This window comes from Acinonyx jubatus, chromosome B3, assembly GCF_027475565.1.
Source record: "Acinonyx jubatus isolate Ajub_Pintada_27869175 chromosome B3, VMU_Ajub_asm_v1.0, whole genome shotgun sequence".
NCBI lineage: Eukaryota > Metazoa > Chordata > Mammalia > Carnivora > Felidae > Acinonyx > Acinonyx jubatus.
Genome location: NC_069386.1, coordinates 47,595,645 through 47,618,912, shown reverse-complemented (window position 1 = coordinate 47,618,912; position 23,268 = coordinate 47,595,645). Strand labels below are relative to the sequence as shown.

The 23,268-nt window shown below is 36.9% G+C and overlaps 1 protein-coding gene across 4 annotated transcripts in view; it reads right to left on the bottom strand.

The window, feature by feature from the left end:
• Positions 1–2,102: 2,102 nt before the first annotated feature.
• Positions 2,103–23,268, bottom strand: part of RFX7 (regulatory factor X7) — a 132,240-nt gene continuing 111,074 nt past the window's right edge. For all 4 annotated transcript variants that reach the window (XM_053223983.1, XM_027067317.2, XM_027067316.2 and 1 more), the window contains 5 exons: positions 15,481–15,597; positions 14,124–14,208; positions 13,205–13,412; positions 9,941–10,236; positions 2,103–8,241 (listed from right to left, as the gene is read on the bottom strand). In XM_053223983.1, the coding sequence (XP_053079958.1) occupies positions 4,969–8,241; positions 9,941–10,236; positions 13,205–13,412; positions 14,124–14,208; positions 15,481–15,597 (3,979 nt within the window). In that variant the 3' untranslated portion in view covers positions 2,103–4,968. The remainder of the gene's footprint in view (positions 8,242–9,940; positions 10,237–13,204; positions 13,413–14,123; positions 14,209–15,480; positions 15,598–23,268) is intronic.

The following is a 23,268-nucleotide window of genomic DNA, read 5'->3' as shown; positions in this document are numbered from 1 at the left end:
AAAAAATTTCAGATACTGATAAATGATCCCATTCTATTAAAAAAAATCATTTATAGCAGTGAACATCAAAATCAATCTCTACTTCATATATTTAGCAAAATAAAAATTTTGGCTCTATTATCATAATAGGTGCTTAGGCAATTTGCATTTATGATACTAATACCCGATTGTTTAACTCAGAGAGGGAAGGCAGGAGACCAGTTTACACCAGTAAACAGCTATTTCTAAATGTAGTCCTTACTATCATCCTTTTGCCCTGTTCTTGGCTCCTCAGAGTCTGAATTCTCACCTTTTCTTCTATATAGCATATTGTATTGGGATACACACACACATCTATCTAAAATTGGTACTTCTCGAAAAACATGTAATTAGTTCTTTATAAGACTGTGAGCCCCTCTAATGTGGGCACGATCTTGAGTCCCTAGTATCTTTCCCAGGTTATAGAACTCACTTTAGCGGCACCTGGCTGGCTCAGTCTGGCTTTGGCTCAAGTTATGAACTCACGGTTCGGGAGTTCAAGCCCCATGTCGGGCTCTGTGCCAACAGCTCGGAGCCTGCTTCATTCTGTCTCCCCATCTCTCTGCCCCTCCCCTTCTTGCATTCTCACTCTCAAAAATAAATAAACATTAAAAACAAAATCTAAGCTAACTGGCTTTCAGGTAGACCTTTGATCTTGTTTCGCCCAACAAGACTAAATGAGGGGTTGGAGGGTGAGGAGGGAGTGTCTAATAGGAGATTCCGGTAAGGATTTTTTTTTTTTTTTTTTTTTGGTACAAGGCTGGGAGTTGCTCCTTACCACCTTGTTTAGGATGTATGCAGATATAAAAGTTGGAGGTATGGCAGTTACCTTGTGACCATGACCCAATAGACACGGAAAAGCAAAGCTGAAGATAATGCAACAGAAACCGAGTTCTTAAGAGTTCAACATTTTTTAGAACATTGAGCCACTGAATGAGACCCTGAACCGCCTATCTTCAAAATTAAGTTAAATGTCTTTATGGTTCAAGCCAGTGTTAGGTTTCCTGTTATGTGCAGCCCAAAGCACCTCAGATACACAGTATTTTTCCCCCAGATTTTATCGGTTCACTATATCCACTAGTTGTTTTGTTTATCTGCTCTTATTAAAACAACTTTTTGTTACTGAGAATCCTAACACACCTATTTTTTAAGTCAACATCTAGGTAGTTCATTACTTTTATTTAAGTGCAGATTGCCTTTCTTAGGATTAGTTTCATTTTCTTCAAGTACTTTACAATTTTGGTTTGTAGGCTCATTTTGTGTAGGAGTCTTCCTGCTTTTCCCTCTCCCATTCTCAATCGCTACTCTCTTCTTTCCTTTTATAATTGCTTCTACCAACTGCCCAGTCATGGCTACAGTCCTGTAGTGTTAGTGGGGCCGTCACAGATCACACAGATGAACAGCCTGTTTGGCTCAGGTCCCGGCTACAATATAAGTTATATAGCCCCAGGCACTGGTTGTTGATGCAGTTATTTCAAAAGAGTGTGGAAACTCCATCTCAGACCCTGGTTTCATTACTCTGTAGGAGTTAGGAGTTGAAATGTCTTTCTTCTTCTTCCTTTTTTGAGTTGAAATTTCTGTATGCTTCTTTCTGATTCCATACCTACAGCTCAGGTTCCAGTTTACAAGTTCAGTGTGTTTTGTATTTCTGGCTCACCAAAATGTCGATGCTGTTTTGGGCACACTTGTGCTTTAGAATTTTCTCCACTTTTTTCCTACTATACTTCTATTCAAAGCTTCAAAAATATACATACCTAGGTACTCCACAGACTAGCACTTTAAAGCAAACATTATGTGAACCAGCAAAAGCAAAGATGTTTGGGGATAACATAAAGCTCCGTGCCATTTACCACTCATCAGTAATAAATCCTAAGTGAACAGCAGAGTTCTGATGAATAAAATCAGACCTGTGTATCCTGTTGGATTAATAACAGAGAGAAGATTAGCAGCCCTGTTCAGCCTTGTGCTGGTTTTTATCCATTTCTATGAATTTCATGAGATCTAAGGAAGAATGGCATCAGGTCTGTGTGAAAATGGCACACTGCCTATGTAAGATGGATCCCACAAATCACCTTAAGACCCAGTCAGTTTAATATAAAATGTTTTTAATTGTTTTTGAAAACATTTAAAAAACAATTTTTGAGCACTTTCAATAAAAAAAGAGAACTGAAATGCTACTGCAATATTCAACTACTGGAGTTTCAGCAGGTACAACAGACAACAAAACACTGGGGAAATCTGACTTTTTGCACTAAATGAAAACATGAAACAGGGCTTGTTTTTTGTCATTTATGGTGTAGTAAAGCACATTATAGTACAAGACTATTATATGAACCTCAGATGCACTGCACAAAAAAAAAAAACAAAACACTTTCCTTCTTTTCAGTTCAAAAGTCAGTGCTTATTGCAATTATATGCAAAATTATTTACTTCATGAAGTCTTATCATGATAAACAGTATGAAAAATGTTTTAAACATGAAAACAATGAAAATAATCTGAGAAAAGAACATATTCAACAATAACTAAGCAGAATTAGTCAACATAAAAAAGTAAATAACTCGTGAATAACTATGCTTGCCTGGTTAACACTGAACCAGTTTCAATACAGCCAAGAAAAAAAAAAAGTGGTTACAGGAATACCTAGTACTGTACAAGATAAGTCAATAACACTCATGCACATTTTGTGATCATGTATTAACATGGTGAAGCAAACTAAACTTAATTCTTCCTGCTGTAATATTCTCATGTAAGAGAATAAGAAATAGAAATATCTCATTGAGATCAATGCACATTGCTACATAAGACAATTTTATCTGTCACTTTGATGACATTTTGTCTTTTCATAATGAAACACATTTAAAAAGTTTAATCTGTGGACTGTATTGGTTGCATTTATCCTAAGAGATGTGCCTACCACAGGTTCAACAAATTTAGTGCAATATATGAACCCCAGAAAGTTTGCTGGACGAATTCAGCCAAATTTAAAGTGTTTGCTGCAATACTGTACAGAGGGTTAAAAATCCTCCAGTCTTTATATTTTTATAAAAAAAGATTTCCATTATTTTTATATTAGTAGGAAGCTAATAATGTAAACAAGGGATTAGAATGGCCTCAAAATCTCCTTTTCAGAGTATCTCATCTAGAAAGGCTCCCATCATTTGTTAAAAGAAATCACACATTTTCCTTTGGGTATTGCATACTTTGGTGTGCAGTAGTGCTGTGTCTCAATGTACAGTGAAGAAATAATTAGCATCAAGAAAAAATACCTAACAGATCATTAAATCAAATAACAGCAAACACACACAAACGCCAATAACTAGGACATATCAGTATATAAACCTCTGAGCCAACCCTAGCACCGTTTATTTATCAAAATATGTTAATACCCTACCTTGCAAATTTATTGAGCAATGAAACCTTATTAAATTAAACCCTTCATCACATTTGTTAAATATTCATTGATTGTAGTCTTCTCATTGGCTTGCTAATTAAGGTAAAGGAAAGCTTAGCTAGGCTCAAAGTAGCATAGCAATGGTTTAATGTTAGCTTTAAAAACTTAATGGCAATTTTGAAATCTATTTGAAAGAAATCCTAAATTCACTCAAACGGAGTGGACTAGTGAGCAGATTTGTGTCAACAAGAAATTCATAAATAATTACTCATAAAACAAAATGGGAGCCAAACAGAGAAACATTTTAAAACAAATCCTGAGTGCTTCTTTTGCAATTGTGGTTATCACAATAAATAAATTAAGCATGTAATAAAATGCTCCTCTTCTTCAAGTACTATTGATGTCCCTTTTAGCAGAGACATAAAGATTTGTGGCTTCAGACCTTAGGTGGCGAATGTTTGTTTGTTTTTTATGTCATCTCCTTCCTGTTTATTTGGATCCCATGATCAACATGTATTACTATATTCAGGAGTGAAGGAGTCAGTCACTAAATTGAGGACTTAAGAATATTATAATTAAAAAACTTCAAATTAAATCTTAAATAAAATTTTAATATGTGCAGGTAGCCGTTGTGATAGAACTAAGAAAATGCTTTTATTCTTTCTAAATTCCCCTATCTCAATTTCCAAACAATAAAACATAAAATGTTTTTCTAACATGCTTGTATTTATCCTAGTAATAGATTCTACAATGTTTGGAGTTCTCGTGTGTGCGCGTGCACTCACACGTGTATGCAGGTCTCTGTGTGTGTGCTGGCTCCATACTGAAATTAAATTTTAAAATAAGACTAATGCAAAGTCACAAATATAAATGGCTACTAGTTTTTCCTTTTAAAAATTTTAGTGCAGCTTTTGCTTTCCTTAAATTAACATTTAATTTTCCATTATTTTCTCCTATTTAAGCCCTTCAAAATGCAGGTGCAAATGGTACTGAAGTCCCAGAAAGCCCTACGGAGATTTTGTTCATTCTACAGTAGCTCTATGCTTCAAGCCTAAATACCGATAATAACCTGAATATTATCCCTGTTTCAAGGAAGACCTTCTTCTCTACAATTTACCTTAGCTATGATTTCATATCTAAAAGATAATGCCAACAACAACAACAAAATAGCCTATACCTAAAATCAATGGTTTCCTCTACATTCTGTGCAGATCAACTGATGAATTAAAATGAACTCACACAAAATAAAGATCTAGACTGCTCTTGTAAAAGCTGGTTAGTCAATTGCTTACTAGCCAACAATGTGATTACATGGGGCAACATTATAAAATTTAAAACCTAATACTTGTTCTCCTACAGCCTACTGTCTTCAGAAACTTGTTAAGAACTGAGGCAAGTCTAACCATTTCCTACTGAAGAAGAAACCACTTCTGCAGCAAACTCTTTTAAAATGTCACAATTAATAGTTAAGTGTTTCTGCTGCGGGAGGCACTTCCATTAAGACAAATACAATACATATGTCTTTAGATACAGTGTGCTACATATTATAAAACACTATTTAACCCAACATTTCAACAGTAGGATGGTCCTTGCTTTCTATCCACTCAAAACCTGATGAAGTCATAGAGCTCATGGATTCACTGCAAATTTGTTGAAATAATGGGTCATTCTTTAATTCTTCCAGTGTAGCTTCATCATCTTGTCCCTGCTGACGCCCTGGATCAAACAGTAGATTTGGGTCTAAAGTGTTCAAATCATTGATGCTGCCTGAGAGCTCAGAAGACAACCTGATATCACTAGAGAAATCAGACGCAGTATTAGTGAGATCAGATGCTACCTGACCTACCAGCTGTTGGTTGGATTGCAAGCTGTCTCCACTCAACAGGTCTTTAACAGTGCTATTGAAATCTAATTGTTGCTCTCCGATTTCTGATTGTGCTTGATTATCTTCAGGAGAAAAACTGATCTGATCGGTGCTATTACTTTTAGTGAGGTAAGATGGTGTTTGGAATTCATAAACAGAAGTGCTGGAATCGATCATATTCTGTGGATTGGCACTAGGAAAAACAGTGGAAGTTTCCAAAATCTGAGTGAGATTCATCCGGGCTGTGTAATTGGAGGGCAGGTTGTTCATGCCCAAACCTCTTACTGCATCATCATTGTCAGAATCAAGTTTACTCAACAAAACACTGGTTATTTTTTTACTGTTTGTTTGCTTCTGAAGCGCATTCGGGAAGGCTGTCTGCATCATGACCGTCAATGGAACTGATTGACTTCTTTGAGCTATGTTGTTGGCACATGCATCTGTGTGAACATTTGTGAAAACGTGAACTTCTGGGGTTACTGGACTTCCAAAGGGGGTCACATTAGATCGGGGGATATTAGATACTGGATACAGGGTGCTTCCACTAAGATTACGTTGGCGATGAACAGCAGGGCTCACACTCCGGCACCTGAAGTTGCTGCTGGCAGATGAATTAGTTCCTTTATTATCAAGAGGGGCAGGGACTGCAAAACCCTCCTGTTTGTTGGTGTTACTTACAGTGGCACCTTGATGCTGCACAGGAGAGACAGGAGTCAAACGACCAAAATGAATGTCATGATGTCTGGATTGAGACTGGTAAGACTGTCCAGGCACAGCAAAAGCATGAGGTTTCCTGAAACGGTCTTCCACTAGTTCCTGATAGCTTGGGAGAATGCCATGGCCAGAAACTGACGAATTACTAACCCCACTATACCCATTATTCATCCATTCAAGCTTGGTTTTGTCAGGGTGTGTGGCCATGGGTCTTTGCATTGGTTTCACAGGACTACTTGAGATAATGCTGGCATCATGATACGCCATGCTGGAGCTTATTGGGGTAAATGCAAACGGATTCCTGCATTCAACAGGGCTGGGAGGGACACTACTGCTGCAGTTAGAATGTGGAGTACCAATGGGTGTGTGTCGGCTACTTCCTAAAGCACTATCCACAGGTGTGGTCTGGGCTAGCCTGGAACAAGGGCTCTCCCTGGACAGACTCTGAGACCCAGCAATCATTTCAGATGTTGGAGTTGGGGTTGGGGTGGGGGTGGGCGTTGGAGTAGGAGTGGGTGTGGGTGTGTGGATCGGAGTGCCATTGCTATGGATTGGATGGTAGAAGTGGGTACTGGAGGCATGAGATGACATTGGAGCTCCTGAAGTTACTGACTGACTCTGAAGGGCCATTCCCAAACAGTTACCATAAGAATGAGAATTGTTCATTGATATCTGCTGCTCCATAAGCACCAGCTCTTCCACAATACTATCTTGTGTAAGCTCATCATCAAAAGGAAAGTAGCTTTCATTTGTCTGGGAAACAGAAGGCTCAAACTCTTTCAGTTCAGACTGTAGAGGTAACTGATCTGAAGACTGTGCTTGTATTTGATTCAAAGAAGATTCTTGTATCTGGCTATGCAGCTGCTGGGTATATGTATCCTGTGGCATTCCTTCTAATTCCCAGACAGATTTCTCTAAGTCATTGATATCAGAGTGCTCAGGAATTGTCATAACACTGATATCTTGTTGTTGTTCACAGCCGGCAGATATAAACTCAGAATCCTTACTGACCTGTTGCCATTCGTTTGAATTAAAGCTGCCATCTGGTTTTGAATCACTGTCCAAAAGAAAGACATTCCCTTCAAGTTTTACTTTGATATCTGGAGATGATGATGGTGTTTGCTGTTCGGAAGCTGAATCACTAGCAATGAGAGCAGAATTCAAGGGTCGATTTGCCACTATGTGTGAATTGACATTTATTGATACCTTGCTAGGAATCTGAGCACCGGCTGTTGAACTTTCTATTTTCCCTGAATGTGGAACCTTTTGGTCCTTCTCAACACTGCCTGGTTTCTGACCTTCTATGATAACTGCAGAAAGCTGTTCCACAATTGGTTTCTTTATGGGAGGCACCTGGGACTCTTGCAATGCAGAAGACAGTCGCTTTCTTGGACTTTTAGTGCATAATTTAGGGTCTTTATTTATTGAGTCACCATTAGCTGGTGAGCTGGTGCTGGTGAAAGTTAAGTTCTGAGTGGCAACTGAGAGAGTGATAGTGCTTTGATTATTGCCTGTTGAAGTGCCTGGCGGAATTTCATTACAGCGACTTTTACATTTGGTCCTCTGGTCACAGACCTTAGTTGCTTTTACTTCAGTGACACCTTCATTTGAAGGTTTTTGCACTACTCCATCTGTATTACTTTTCTGCCCTAAAAGGGCACTAGGTGTTGTTTTGGGAGCTTTTGTCCCATCAGAGTTCTCTTGGCACTGTGCAGGATGCTCATCTGATGATGCTTCAGGTTCCATTTTGACTTCCACAGCAGATGATCCCCCGGTGCTGCTGGTCCTAGATCCAGGAGACTGAAGTGATACGACAGAACCATTCTTGATCTGTGGAATGGTCCTTGATTCTTCTGTTGTTCCTGTAGCACTGTTTACTGAGGCAGAATGTTTAAGAGGGGCACTACCGTTGCTGGGTGTGAGAGATATTGCTGTCATTTTCACCACATTTAGAGAACTCATGTGTGAAGTGGGCACAACAGCGGTTTTGATGGGACTGCTAGTAAAGAGGACAGTAGTCGGGGAGCGGATGGTGAGTGCACTGCTGTTAGCTGGTTTGGGTAAGATCTGAGGGTAGCGGTGCCGGGCAGAACGATCCCCACCAGGACTGGCTGGAACGTTCTGAGGAGTCTTTGGTGCCTGTTTCACAGACTGCATGTGCTGAGTGACCACTTGTACATTGAGGGGAAGAACTTTGCCATCAGAAGAACTCATTGGGCTTGGTGAAGTTACCAACTGCCTGGTTCGCTGGACCTGTTAAAAGGTGGAAAACAAAAAAGTCAGATTTAACGAGTCTAGGATATAAACAGCAATTCACGTATCTGTATAGTATGAAGGCATTAATAAATGTAATGCTAAGAAAAAAAAACAAAACAGTTCCTTTCTTAGACGAGAGTTCTATATATGTATGATGTTAGACCAGTATCAGACACGGAGATATTATAAAAGATGCAACACAGTGCAATATAGTTATCAAATAAAAATATGTAAGAAAAACATTAAGATACTTTTCAATAAACAAGACTAAAAACTTCACATTTGTGATGAATACTTGCCAAAATAATCATTTTTAAGGAGGTGATAGGAAGAGATGACAAAATCTTGAAGAAACATGCAAGTACAAAGGTATCTACCTTTGGGCCAAGCAAACGACTCACTCATGGGGGAACGGTGGGGGAACTGTCCTGTAAATGCATCTACCTTGGACATTAGTAATTAAATCACTGTGGATAAGGTCTCAGATAAAACTACTGCCTCCACAAATTTTCTCTATAGTGAAGAGCATAAGAGTATGCTTACCAGGTATACCACGTTTTAATGACATGATAATGATGATGATAAGAAAAACAAATTTGATAAAATATCTCAACAATACCATCAATAATAATATAAAATACCACTTTGTTGTAGCATGATGCACTCTCATTTAAAAAAAATTTTTTTAATGTTTATTTATTACTGAGAGACAGAGAAAGACAGAGCATGAGCATGGGAGGGGCAGAGAGAGGGGGAGACACAGAACCCGAAGCAGGCTCCAGGCTCTGAGCTGTCAGCACAGAGCCTGACATGGGGCTCGAACTCACAAACCGCAAGATCGTGACCTGGACCTGGACGCTTAACTGACCGAGCCACCCAGGCACCCCATGCACTCTCATTTTAAAAGCCCCTTTATCATAACCTCAGTTATGTGAGATAGAAGACTATAATCTCTATTTGTTAATAAGGAAACAGTCTCAGAATAGCTAAGGGAGACTTGTCCAAGGCCCTATGTCCAGCAAGCCATAGCTTATAAGTCTACATTAAAGTTTATCAATATGTATTACAACTTTGCTCCATTTGAATGTTAAAGAGAAGAAGAGTTTAAACCAAAAACCAAAAAAAGTTTGCAACTGATCATCTTGGCTTAGCTAGGGATGAACCAATTCTGAAAACGACTCCTCTTTAACATAAAGCTCTGACTGGTTATGTATGCATACTGTGCATGTCTTGAATCTCTGTATTTTCACTTATGTTCATTATATACCTTGCTTTGTAATCAACATCGTATACTGTGACTAAAAGACAAATGACTGAAGCTGAATATGTTTGTGCTCACAAAATCAATTTGTACTGAATCTATACCTATAACTGCCTCCTTCTTATGTACCATTTTTTTTTAAGTTTCTTTATTTTTTTACTGACAGAGAGAGAGAGAGAGAGAGAGAGCATAGGGGAGGGGGAGAGAGAGAGGGAAAGAAAGAGAATCCCAAGATCCCAACAGGCTTCACACTGTCAGTGTGGAGCCTGACACGGGGCTCGATCTAAGGAACTGAGAGATCATGACCTGAGCCAAAACCAAGAGTCAGATGCGTAACCAATTGAGCCACCTAGGCACCGCTCATGTGCCCCTTTTAATTAAACAAATGATCTCCCACCATCCCAGTGAGGTCAAACACTTATTTAATGACATTACCGGAATGGGACTAGGGACAGCTGCCACAACGATACCAATAGGCTGAGGAGAAAGGATTGCAGGATTTCCATTAGAAAGATTAGTCACTCCATTGGTTGTAGCGCCTTCTGGTTTTTTTGCTGAGGATTCTCCTGGCAAAGGGGACTGTAGTTTTTGTTCTTGCTGCTTCTTCTGAATTTTCCGTTGCAATTGCTGTTTAGCATCAATAGGAGAAGGCAAAGTCTTCACCTGAGGCTGAAAAGAATTACTCTCAGCTGTAGGTATAAAAGCAGACGGCTGGGTAATTCCTTTAATTCCTGAAAATAAACAGAAAAGAAAGCTAAAATAAATACTCTGTTTTACAGAAGGCAGTTACAACTCAATTTCTTTGAATATGTAGCCATCTACTGGACAAAGCAACCAAAACCAGCAAATTTTAACTCACAATCTCTTAATAAAACATAAGGGTTACGCTTTCACTTTGTAAGCATTTGTCAGTACTGTTTTCACTGACACCTTAAAATATGGTTCAAATGAGGTGACAGTTTCAATTAAATCAGCAATAACAAGATGAAGGTTTTGAAAAGAGTAGTAGCTATGACATAAATATGCAGAAGCTAAGATAAATAAATGCCAAGGGAGCAGGTTTCTCATTTTATCAGATGTCAGAGATTTCCTTCCACCTTCTCTAATTAGAAATTCATGTATTTTCATGATTTAAATATTCAGCCTACAAGGGGTATTCAATAAATATTTGCTGAAACCGTTCATACTTAGAAAAATGTGTACAGGGAAAACAAGTCTTTAATTCTACCAGAAATTTACAAAAAGAGGGACTATTTTAACTGTTACTATACAATTATTCCAGTATGACATAGGAGAAATAAGCAGAGCTTCTGAATAAAACTGAGGTTAAGATATTTTGAAAAAGTGTCACTGAGAAAACTTTTTAAAGCAGTAGTAACAGCAACAGTGAGAAAAGACGAATGATAAACCAAGCAAGAGATAAATTTTAAGTTAAGGACTGATGATGTGATACAGTTAATTTTTTAAAAAGCTCTTTTCATATTTAGGGTGTAGCATTACAATCATTAGAAACTAAGCTGTGGTTGGTAAAAACAGCAGAGAGCAAAGGGGAGGACCACGCCACCCTGCTGGTACACCTTGCCTTTCCTTTCCCCAGCCTAGTTTCTGCTTTTCATCAACAATTTGGGGAGGGGGAACAGGACGGAGAAAAAGAAGTGACTGTAAACTTTTTCCCACATGCTCACTCCTCAAAAATCCCTCATCTTTTGATCACCTTAGTGTCAATTTTTCCTCTTCAAATCCATCTCAGACTGTACTGCTCCCTCTTGGCCCCCAGCCTCAGCTCTGGCTTCTCAGCACCTGCACCCAAAAGCCTCTGCCAATGGCTCAAAGCTCAGATGTCTCCCTCCTGCCAGGGTTTCTGGACAGGAATGATTTCCAAGCAGCTGACTTACAAAAAGGACATTTGTAACACAACCTGTTCTTAATATGGAGACTATTTTTATAAAAAACCAAATTCACCTTCAAACGATTGAACATTAATCACTACCAAAGGTATAAATTAATTAAATTAAATTAATACCAAAGGTATTAAAAAATATGGCAGTGGCTGAGAACAAAATTTTAAGAGTCTAAAAATGCTCTGAGTAATGATATAATTAATTGCTAAAGTAACAACTTCCCAAGCTATTTTCACAAAGTGAAACATATATTTATACATGAAATTTTTAGTATTTTTGCTTAAAAACACATCTTTCTTTACACTTCTGCTTTAAAAATTCATTCACCCATTCACCACTTCTCTCAGTCAGACTTTGTGAAAATAAGGAAGGAAGAAACGTTTCATGTTCCATGATACCTACCAAGTCCTCAGCTTATTAAAGTTCTTATCTGGGTATCAGTAGAGGCAGGAGAAAGAGAACACGGAAAGTTGAAGGGCCCATTATCTTTTAAAACCTCATTTTGCCCGAAGAAGACAGTATAGTAATGTAGCCAACCTGGGCTGTGAGACCTGACAAATCAGAATTCAGATCCTGGTCCCACTACTTATCTGGCAATGGACAAAATTACTTAACCTTCTTAAACCTGTTTCCTGATCTGTAAAGTGGGAATGAATATCACATGCCTCCCAGGACTGCTGGAGGGAAGAAATGAGGTAACATATACAAGCTACCTAGCTAGGTAAGGCTACCCAAGCACTCGCCTGCTCATATGTAAACGAACAGATTTAAGTCACAGTTTACAACCTAGACAGACAGAATCATGACAAAGCTCCGGTAAGAGATTATTTTGAAGTGAGTCCTCAATTGACAATAAAATGAAAGGACAGAACAATTATACACCCCTCCCCCAAATATATAAATCTTCTGATAAACATAAACTGGAAGGAAGACAATTGTTAAAACTATTAAAATTTTTAAAAAGTGAAGTTGTTTAAGGAACTGTAATTCTGGCTGGGATGAATCTATTTAGATTTAAAATTGTTTACACTTAACAATCAGAAGAATCATCTCTGGAAAACAAGTTCCACATTAATATATTTTTCGCAGAAATTATAATTTCCTAGAGTAATAACAACTTAGACTTTTCCTTAAGTTTATAAGGTATGACTGAAATGAGACATTTAAAAATTGCATCAAAACAGATACTTTGTTACTAATTTAGGAAAGAGTCGTTTATTCCAATACTTCCTAAAACTGTCAAATGAAAAAATCCCTATTTAAACAAAAATACTCATTTGAATATGTATTTTTAAAAAATCACTTTTGCTATTTTATAATAACACTACTATCATTTTATAATTTATATATTTTATAAAATTTAGTAATATTTTATAATAACCTAAGTATTAGTTTCTAAAGGAATCTAGCAAGTCATTTAAAACATTTAATCTTATCTAATATTTATTAATTTAGACACACATATACTTAAAAGTACATATTCTTTGAATTTTAAAATAGCAATAAAAATATTAATGGAGTATCAACCGGGAAATCTTGAAAGTTTCATGTTTCAGCAGGGAAATGTACTATAGAAAAATAAACTATAGCTTTAAGCTTTACAATGAAATGACTATAATTACTACTATTTTTGTTGGCTCAACAAATTCATCTGAACTTAGTGCTAAGTGAAGTGACAGTAAACTCATACAAACACTAAAAAGACAAAGAAGTTCTCTGGTGAAACTCTTTTTTTTGCTATCAACTCTAAAATATAGTAATATCTGTCAGTTTTAGCTTATTAACGGTAATTTTGTACCTGGTGGTGCTGCTGCCATTACCGTTAGAGCTGCCATCGACTTAGTGCCTATATAATGACTTTTTATAAGGAAGCGGGCTAATTCCAAGACCGTGTCAAATGGCTGGCTTAACACTTTCTGGGCCCATTCACACACAAGACGGCAAGCAGAAGAGATAACTTCCTCATCAATATTTTGAAGCTGCCCAGAAGGTTCAGCTCCTTCCAACTAAATGAAGGAAAAAGGAAAAGTTAATATAAAAGAAAACTCAGAGAAATTAAACTGAAGCACATCGAAGACATGTATTCTTAATTAGAAGACGCAATCTATATCTGTCAGGTCAAAGTCATATAAAATGCCCTGCTGGCAGGCATATAAGAGCCTTGCAAAGAAGAGGCCTATCCCTATCCCCAGGGCACAGTTACCAGCAGCACTATGAATACAACATTTAAATGGTTGTTAAACATATATGAAGGCTAAGAGATATTGTGAATCTTTCTAAAAGCCTCTTCTGACATCAATAAAACAAACTATGCCACTAGCTATATATTTTGTCTTCTTTATACTTTTGGCCACCCCAAGTCTTTTGTACACCAAGGTGGTATTAGATAAATATATAAGTAAATCAAAAAGGAAAAAAAAAGACATTATCCCACACCTTAATCTCTCCTCTTGACAATATACCTATTGTCAATATATATCATGGATGTATCTAGAAACCAGTTTAGATTTTTGTTACCCCTAATTTCATGAGCCATGTTGTCACAGTCAGATATTTTAACATTTTTCAGCCACTGTTAAATTTTTTGTCTTACATATTTTGTAAAAGGCATAGTTCCTGGTCCCTGGTTTTATCAAAAGGAGACTATGCAGTATGCTTCTCAATGCTGAAAATAAGGCATGACTCTACTTAGTAAAAAGAAAAGGCAGAATTCTTACCCCATCTCCAGTTTTGTGAAAATCAAGATTGGGCAGTGTTGGCATGTGAACAAAGGCTTTTTTCCTTAGTCCACTGTAGCAATATGTAATAAACAGTTAAGGTCTAAAGCATTCTAAATTAAATGAACTACTTATATAATTAGCATTTGAGAAGTAGCCATACATAAGAATACAATCAACATGAGATAACAACTACTTTCAGAGTTCTTCGGTAAGAGCAACCATAATATTATAAACTCAGGACACTTTCACTCTTTTCAAACTGAAATAGTCTGCAGAATGTTACTGTCTTAAATGAAACAAAATGATTTTCATCTGTTATAAATTTTATGAATAAATGTTCCTAATAGGCTGTGCCAACCACCAGCAACAAACAGGTCAGAAGGAAAGGAATATCCAGATGGAAACCTGGCACACCAGAGGGAAACTTTAGCCCAGGGCACTGGGACAAAAACAACTCTTAAAGAGTGTCACAAGGGCTTTAACCTTTTCAGTTCTTTTTCCACTGAAACACACAGGATTATCACCTGTAACATGCCAAAGACCCATCAAGACATTTTTGTTTGTACACAGGGAACAATGATGGGTCATGCAACAAGTGGCTAGAGAACACCTGGAGCAGTGCCCCTTCCCTCCCCTTTCCTCTCATCTCCACAGGAGTGAGCTTCTGTGCTTTGAAAAAGACCAAGGGCTAAGTAATGAGAAATAATGTTTTTCTAATACAGAGACCCTCTATTTTACAATCTTCTTCCAAGAGAAGGAAAGACTTTAATAAGTTCTTAATCTTCATTTCCTTCTGTTTGCTACTAAGCATTTCTCTGTCACAAGAGGGACATTTTGTATGCTCTGGCTTTAATTTTAATATGGCTTTAAATGGTTGGCTGAAAAATACTTTAAAGAGAATATAATCTTCCAGTACAAATTCCACAAGAATTTTTCTTGAATGTTGTACATTTTGCCAAGAAGATCCCTATGTTTCAAAATTACAGGAAGAAGACAGCTAACATCTTTCTCCACTTTTATTGATATGACTTACTACTGCTGCACTCTGGCATGTCTCAGTTAATTCTTATTATTGAAGAAAAGGAGATCAGACCAGTGAGAACACACAAGAATGACAGAACAAGGTGAAATCTATCAAAATCCTAAAACCACTATTTGTTATTTTTCTGGCAGTTTGATATATAGCCAGGAAAATAATGTTTGCAATTATTCTACTAAGAGCTTTAGAGTTGTTTGTATCTGTTGACTTAAATTTATTTCTAAATATAGTTGCTAGTTGAACTACAACAGCAGATGTTCTGTAATAAGTGATTACTAAAGAGATCACTAAAAAAACCATTCTGGTAAAGGATATTTAGATTTGCCTCTTGTGCCCAGGCGACGTGCCTTCATGTTTGGAAAGACATTTTTCATGATCTTTCCAAAATCAGCAGCACTTAATGGATGGTAACCAAGATTGTCGCAATAGCTCCTGCAAAAGAAGGAGGTACCAATTTAGAGCAAAAAAAAAATTCAGAATACATAGGACAGTGCTATTTCAATACAATTTGACTACTCTGACAAAATAAAAAACCACATCTTCAAGTCATTCACCACAATTTTCATTGATTGTTCTTTGGAGGCTAACTCAGGTTTAGTTAGCTTGTTTCATCCTCAGGGTATACAATACCACTGCTTTCAACAGCATACAAAAAACTTGTAGTAAGAGATACTGGTGGTACAAAGTTTTTCAATTACAATCCAACCCTGCACTCTGAAATGAGCATATCCAGCTCAACCAGTAGGACTCGACATTTCCACATATGTATCAAGTTAATACATAGGGAGATAATTCCCAATATACACATTATGTAAGTCAGACATCAGAAACAAAACTATATGGCTTAAAAGAGAAACATGATATATTAGACCTAAAAGGGACTTTAGGGATCATCTATACCAACACTCTCATTTTACTGATAAGGGGGAAAAAAATGAAGGCACAGAGAAATTCCAAAGTCCAGTGTTCTCTCTTCACCCCTACCACTTTTATTATTGCCAGGAAAAAAAGTACTTTGTAAGGCAGTAACTTCAAGTGGGAACAGGGAAACAAGCCAAGTCTTTACTACTGGAATCAGGTATTCTGTTTTTCTCTAGACCTGCCAGTCATAGGTACTAAGCCAATCCCTCCTCTACCAGTTCAGCAGCAGGTCAAGGCCCACATCTTGTCCTGGCTACCAAAGCCTTCCTCATAACTGCTGGCCTCTGAGAGAACCATTACCTGAGAAACACCAAAGAGGAAGTCAGAGGAATTCCAAAGTAATCCCATCAAATATCCCCACCTCACCCCTAATTTCAGCATGGACCAGAGCAGCTTCTTGATGAAGCCATGCAGCTAAGAGCCAAAAAGAGATTTAGGAAGAAGAAACAAAGGAAAACAACTGGAAGGACTGTGAACAGGGTATAATGTTAACTGGGACTTCAGTTCTTGTAAACTGCTGAATACACTGGCAATACTCCTAAAGTGACCTGAATTTAAGAAGCCAAACTGGGAGAGATTTAATATGTTATATTTAACTTGAGACTACATGTTACACTCTGAGTGGTTCAGGGGTCAGGTTTAAGGTACAAAATGAAGAGGTGACTATTTTGGGGTGCTGACAATTTAAATGAACTGCATCAAATCATAACCATTTCAGTAGCAAGTTAAATCAGTTATTTTTATGGTTTAAATAAGCACAGAAAGAAAATGTAAATGAGGTTGGTTCTTTTGCACCTCAGGGATTTGACATAACCTGAAAAGATTATTTTTCTTATTCTTCAAGTTTCAACTCAAATGTTATTTCAAAAGTGTCTCTAACAACACTACCTTATCTAAAGCAGCGCTCTCCTGTGACACCCTCACCATATTATCTAAGAGTGTGCTCTGTTTCTTTCCTTTCATGACTTATAATAATTATGTAACGGCTGATTTACTTATCGTTTTTCTCCTCCATTAGGCTATATGTGCAACCAGGGCAGTGACCATATCTATGTGGTTCACCACTGTATTGTCCGCATTAAGAAGATTTAAGAGGTCCCATTAAGTCTTAATATGACATTAAGTACATCATACTTAAAACAAAAAAACCTTAAAGAAACACATAAAAAGGCAATAAAGAAAACACTGCCCACTAGGCTCTTGTGATAGCATTGGCATATATATATGCCTAAAAGAACTGACACCAGATAAAGAAAAGCAGGACAATGAGTCTAATAAGAGATGTAATATATCCACTCTATTCTCCCTCTGGGACTTAAGTTTTCATGTTTTTTTCATTATATTAGTATACCAAAATTTTTTGCTTTGGTGGAAGGGATGTGTGAAAGGTTGGCAAAGTTAAATATCAAGATGATCAATGCAAAATGTGCTTGTCAAATCCTGAGTGTAACTTTGGAATATGACCACCCCATTTCATGTTTTTTGATTCTTATTTATTCCATTAGAAGAGAGGAATTCCCCTTTAGGAAGATTGATTTTTTTTTTTTTTTACAATGACCTTATCTTTAGTATACTCTTTAGTGGATAAATAAGTACCTTGTAGACATAAACAGCTCAAATTATTCTTCCTGAATCAAATAGTAGATAATGTTAAGAATAAAACTGCTTATGATTAAAAATTCTACAGTTGACATCTTATATGTCAAAGAGAACACAGAGAGCCCCCAATTAAAAGCAACCATACTTGAAATAGGTCATAGATTTATTTAATTTTATGAAATCTCAGAACTGGCAATACATTCAGAAGTTGTATGGTTTAATTTCCTGCTGGATGTGAAAATGACCATGCTCATACATGATGGTTACATCAGTATGACAGTGTGAACACTTCCCCTGATAGAGACGGCTCTATACTGTGAGGTGGCCTATTCAATTTTAAGTGGTTCTAATTTTCAAAGAAAAAGAATTTCATTATTAGAGCCCATTCTCCAATGGGAAGACATATTCAATGATTTCACTTTAATCTGAGTAAATATTTTTAGGTTACCTAGTCATAATTTTGAAACCAGCTATAGGTTATTCCAGCCCATGTGGAGATTTTGGTTAGTTTCCATCTAGTTTTCCTGGTTCATAATTTTAACTGCGGGTTGATCAGGCAAGATATGGTGTCAGTTAATATCTAACTCAGTGTCAGATTATATTTACCCAACACTTAAAACAATGGGAAGGAACAATGTTCTGTTCACAGGATAACTAATACCGTAATGCAATTCTTAAAATGAGATTTTGGGGGGGGGTTTGTTTTTGGTCTCACTCTTTTTTTTAAAAATATGCTTTTCAATCTTTGAAATTAAGCCTAACATTCAGCATAATCATCAACACATCACTCAAAATCCTTGGTAGCGAGTCAATCTTCAATGTTTATTCATATCATTTATAAATTAACTATGTAAGTTACACAATGCTTAAAAGTACAAAAATATAAACTAGTCAAAAATACTAGTGGCAAAAATACAGCCTTAGGATACCTTAACATACCTGGACATTTTTGAGTGATTTGTATGCATTACATTATTTAATTCTCTCAGTGACCTTGAGGCAGGGTATTTTTCCCCCCAGCAGAGTTGTTTTTATCGTCTTGTAAGACATGAAGTTTCAAAACCATTATATTATACAGGAACTCCTGTTTTCTTATAGATGTAAAAGAAAATGGCCTTAGCATAATTTATATGAAAACATGTACACGTATTTCACTACATGTAAAATATATATACATTATTTATAGTACCAGAATTCAATAAATGTCAATTGATAAGGATGGTGATACAGGAGTCTAGTCTCTAAAATGCACTTAAGCTGTCTCACTGCAATAGCACATTACTACCTATAAAAAGTGTGATGCAAAAAAAAAGAAAAGTGTGATACACTACCAGGTAAAAAATCAAGGAAGACAGCATTAGATGTATAGAAAATGTTATAGAGCATAACTACTTTATTTCTAAGAAGATAGATTTACTTTGTGTAGCAAAAATTCTGACTGGCACATTCTCAGCTGTGAGCTACAATTCGTGGCATGTTAGTGTCTTCATGAATGATTTCAAGATCCACACTTTTTTATTTTTAATTTTTTTTATGTTTATTTTTGAGAGAGAGAGCGCGCGCGCGCAAGTAGGGGAGGGGCAGAGACAGAGGGAGACACAGAATCTGCAGCAGGCTCCAGGCTCTCAGATGTCAGTATAGAGGCTGATGTAGGTCTCGAAGTCACAAACCATGGGATCATGACCTGAGCCAAAGTTGGATGCTAAACCAACTGAGCCACCCAGGTGCCCCTTGATTCATTCTTTTTTTTAAAAACCTTTTGATCCCCTTCACCCATTTTTCCCACCCTCCTGAACCCCTCCCTGCCTTTGGCAATCACTAGTCAGTTCTCTGTACCAACTTTCTTTTATTTTTAAATTGTTAAGATTCCATACATAAGAGAGATGATACTGTATTTGTCTTTCTCTATCTTCACTTAGCATAATGCCCGCAAGCTCCATCCATATTGCCTGAACTGGCAAGATTTCACTTGTTTCTCTAGTGAATAATATTCTTGTGTGTGTATGTACCACAATCTCTTCATCCATTCATCCATCAAAGGACACTTAGGTTGTTTTCATATCTTGGCTATTGTAAATAGTGTTGTGATGAATATGGGGGAGCAGATATCCTTTTGAATTAGTGTTTTCATTTTTGGGTAAGTACCTAGAACTGTTAGATCATATGGCAGTTCTATTTTTAACATTTTGAGGAATCTCCATATTATTTTCCATAGTGGCTGAACCAATTTACATTCCCACCAACAGTGCACTAAGAATTCTCTTTTCTTACTACCTCGCCAACACTTGCTATTTCTTGTCCTTTCGAGAACAGCAATTCTTACAGGTGTGAGGTGATACTTCATTATGGTTTTAATTTGCATTTCCCAAATGATTAATGATATTGAGCAACTTTTCATATAACTGTTGGCCACCTGTAGTCTTCTTTGGAAAAATGTCTGTTTAGATCTTCTACCCAGTTTTTAATCAGTTTGCCTTTTGCTATTGGGTTGTATGAATTCTAAATTTTGCATATTTTCCCCTTATGATAGATAGTTTATAAATATTTTCTCATATTCAGTAGGTTGCTCTTGTATTTTGTTGAGTTTCCTTTGCTGTGAAGGAGCATTTTAGTTTGATGTAGTCTCATTTGTATATTTTTCCTTTTATTGGTTTTACTTAAGGTGCCAGATTAAAAAAAAAAGATCAAAGCCAAGACCTGTATTTTCTTCTAGAAGTTTCACGGTTTCAGGTCTTATGTTCAAGTCTCTAATTACTTTGAGTTGGTTTTTGGGTATGGTCTAAGATAGGAGTCCAGTTTCCATGCTTTGGCATGTGGCTGTCCAGTTTTCCCAACACCATTTATTGAAGAGACTGTCCTTATGCCATTGTATATTCTTGGCTTCCTCTGTCATAAATTAATTGACCATATATGTATGGGTTTATTTCTGAGCTCTCTACTCTGTTCCATGGATCCATTTTTCTGTTTTTATGCCAGTACCATAGTGTCTTGATTACTTGTTACTTTGTTAACAGAGTTTGAAATCAGGGAGTGTGATGTCTTCAGCTTTGTTCTTCCATCTGTTTTTATGCCAGTACCATAGTGTCTTGATTACTTGTTACTTTGTTAACAGAGTTTGAAATCAGGGAGTGTGATGTCTTCAGCTTTGTTCTTCCATCTCAAGATGATTTTGGCTATTTGGGGCCTTTTGTAGTTCCATACAAATTTTAGGATTCTTTGTTCTATTTCTGTGAAAAATGCCATTGAAAATTTAATAGGGATTGCATTGACTATGTAGATTGCTCTGGGTAGTACAGACATTTTAACAATATTATTTCTTCCAATCCATGAGCATGGAATATCTTTTCATTTGTGTCTTCAATTTTTCCCTTATGTTTTGTATTTGAGGGTACACAGGTATTTTATCTCTTTAGCAAAATTTATTCCTAGGAATTTACTCTTTCTGATGCAATTATGAATAGGACTGTTTTCTTAACTTCTTTCTGATAGTTCATTATTAGTGTCTAGAGACACAACAGATTTTTGTGTATTGATTTTGTAACCTGCAACATTACTGAATTCATTATTAGCTCTAACAGCTCGCTGACCCAGTCTTTAGGGTTTTTGATATATAGTAACACATCATCTGCAAATGTCTTTTCCAAATTGGATGTTTTAAATTTCTTTTTCTTGCCTAACTGCTCTATGACTTTCGATACTATGTTGAAAAGTAGTGAGAGCAGGCATCCACATCTTGTTCCTGATCTTACAGGAAAAGCTTCCAGCAGTTCACTGTTGAGTGTGATGTTAGGTGTGGACTTGTCATATATGGCCTTTATTATGTTGAGGTATATTCCCTCAACCCACTTTGTTGAGGGTTTTTATCATGGATATTGAATTCTGTCAAATGCTTATTCTGCATTTACTGAGTTAATCATAGGATTATCTTTCAATTTATTAATGTGGCCTATCACCTGTTGATTGAAGACAGTAAACCACTCTTGTATCCCTGAAATAAATTATTGATAGGTATGTACTTAACTGTCATCTTGTTGATTGTTTTCTGGCTGTTTTTGTAGTTCTTCTCTGTTCTTTTCTTCTTCCCTCACTCTCTATGTGGTTTTATGGCTTTCTTTAGTGGTATGCTTATATTGCTTTCTCTTTATCATATGAGCATTTAGTATAGGTTTTTGCTTTGTGGTTACCAGAAGGCTTACATATAACAACTTATACCTACAATAGTCTAAGTTTATAACTTAAGTTTGATCGCATTTTATTTTTTTTTTAACGTTTATTTATTTTTGAGACAGAGGGAGACAGAGCATGAACGGGGGAGGGTCAGAGAAAGGGAGACACAGAACCTGAAACAGGCTCCAGGCTCTGAGCTGTCAGCACAGAGCCCGACGCGGGGCTCGAACTTACGGACCATGAGATCATGACCTGAGCTGAAGTTGGCCGCTTAACCGACTGAGCCACCCAGGCGCCCCTTGATCGCATTTTAAAGCTCACCTTCCACATTTTATATTTTTATGTTACATCTTTCTGTCTTATATACATCCTTTACTAATTATTATAATCAGTTATTTTTACTTTTGTCTTTGAAACTTCACTAGTGATTACTACCTTTTTACTATATATTTACTTTTGCAGTAAGAGTTACTCTTTCATACATTTTGTTATTAGTTTGTGTTTTTTCAGCTTAAAGAAGTCCCTTTAATACTTCTTTTAAGGCCAATTTAGTGGTGATAAAATCCTTCAGCTTTTATTTCTCTGGAAATCTCTTTCTTTATCTTTCCTTCAAGTCTCAAAGATAACTTTGCCAGGTAGAGTATTCTTGGTTGGAAATTTTTTTCTATCAGCACATTGAATATATCCTGCCACTCTCTTCTGGCCTGCAAATTTTCTGCTGATGGACTGATGATAGTCTTAGGGGGTTCCCCTGTATATAACAAGTTGCTTTTGTCTTGCTGCTTTAAAAATTCTGTCTTTAAACATTTTAATTATAATGTATCTTGGGTGGGTCTCTGAGTTCATCTTAATTTGAACTCTCTGGGCTTCATGGATCTGGGTATGTTTCCTCCTCATATTTGGAAGGTTTTCAGCCATTATTTCTTATTTGAAGAAATAAAAGCCGTGTCGCAGATCACTAGTCTTAGGGATCTTGAGACACAAGCCCTGTTGCTTTTCAAACTTAGATACTTTGGGAGCTCATCTCCCAAGTTTAAGTCTTAAAAGTTATGGTGCCCAATGCGGTGTTCAAATCCTTTGCTCCTCATGGAGGAATTCTGGGTTTTGAGTTCCCTCCTGATTATGGGTCACCTGAGAGTGGGGTTTATGGTGAGACTCTGTTCCAGGACCTTTTATCTGCTTGGATGTGGTTTTCTTCTCATTTGTCCAATGTGTAGTCATCACTCAGCCAGTCTTTAGTTTTTTTTTAGAGGAAAACTGTTCATATGTAGCTGTAGAGTCAGTGCGCCTGTGGGACAAGGGGAGTTCAGGATCTTCCTACATCACCATCATGTACCATTTTCCTCAGTTATTTTTATTATACATACACATTTTAGAGATGAGGAACTTACATAGAGAGGTAAATCTGGAAAGAAT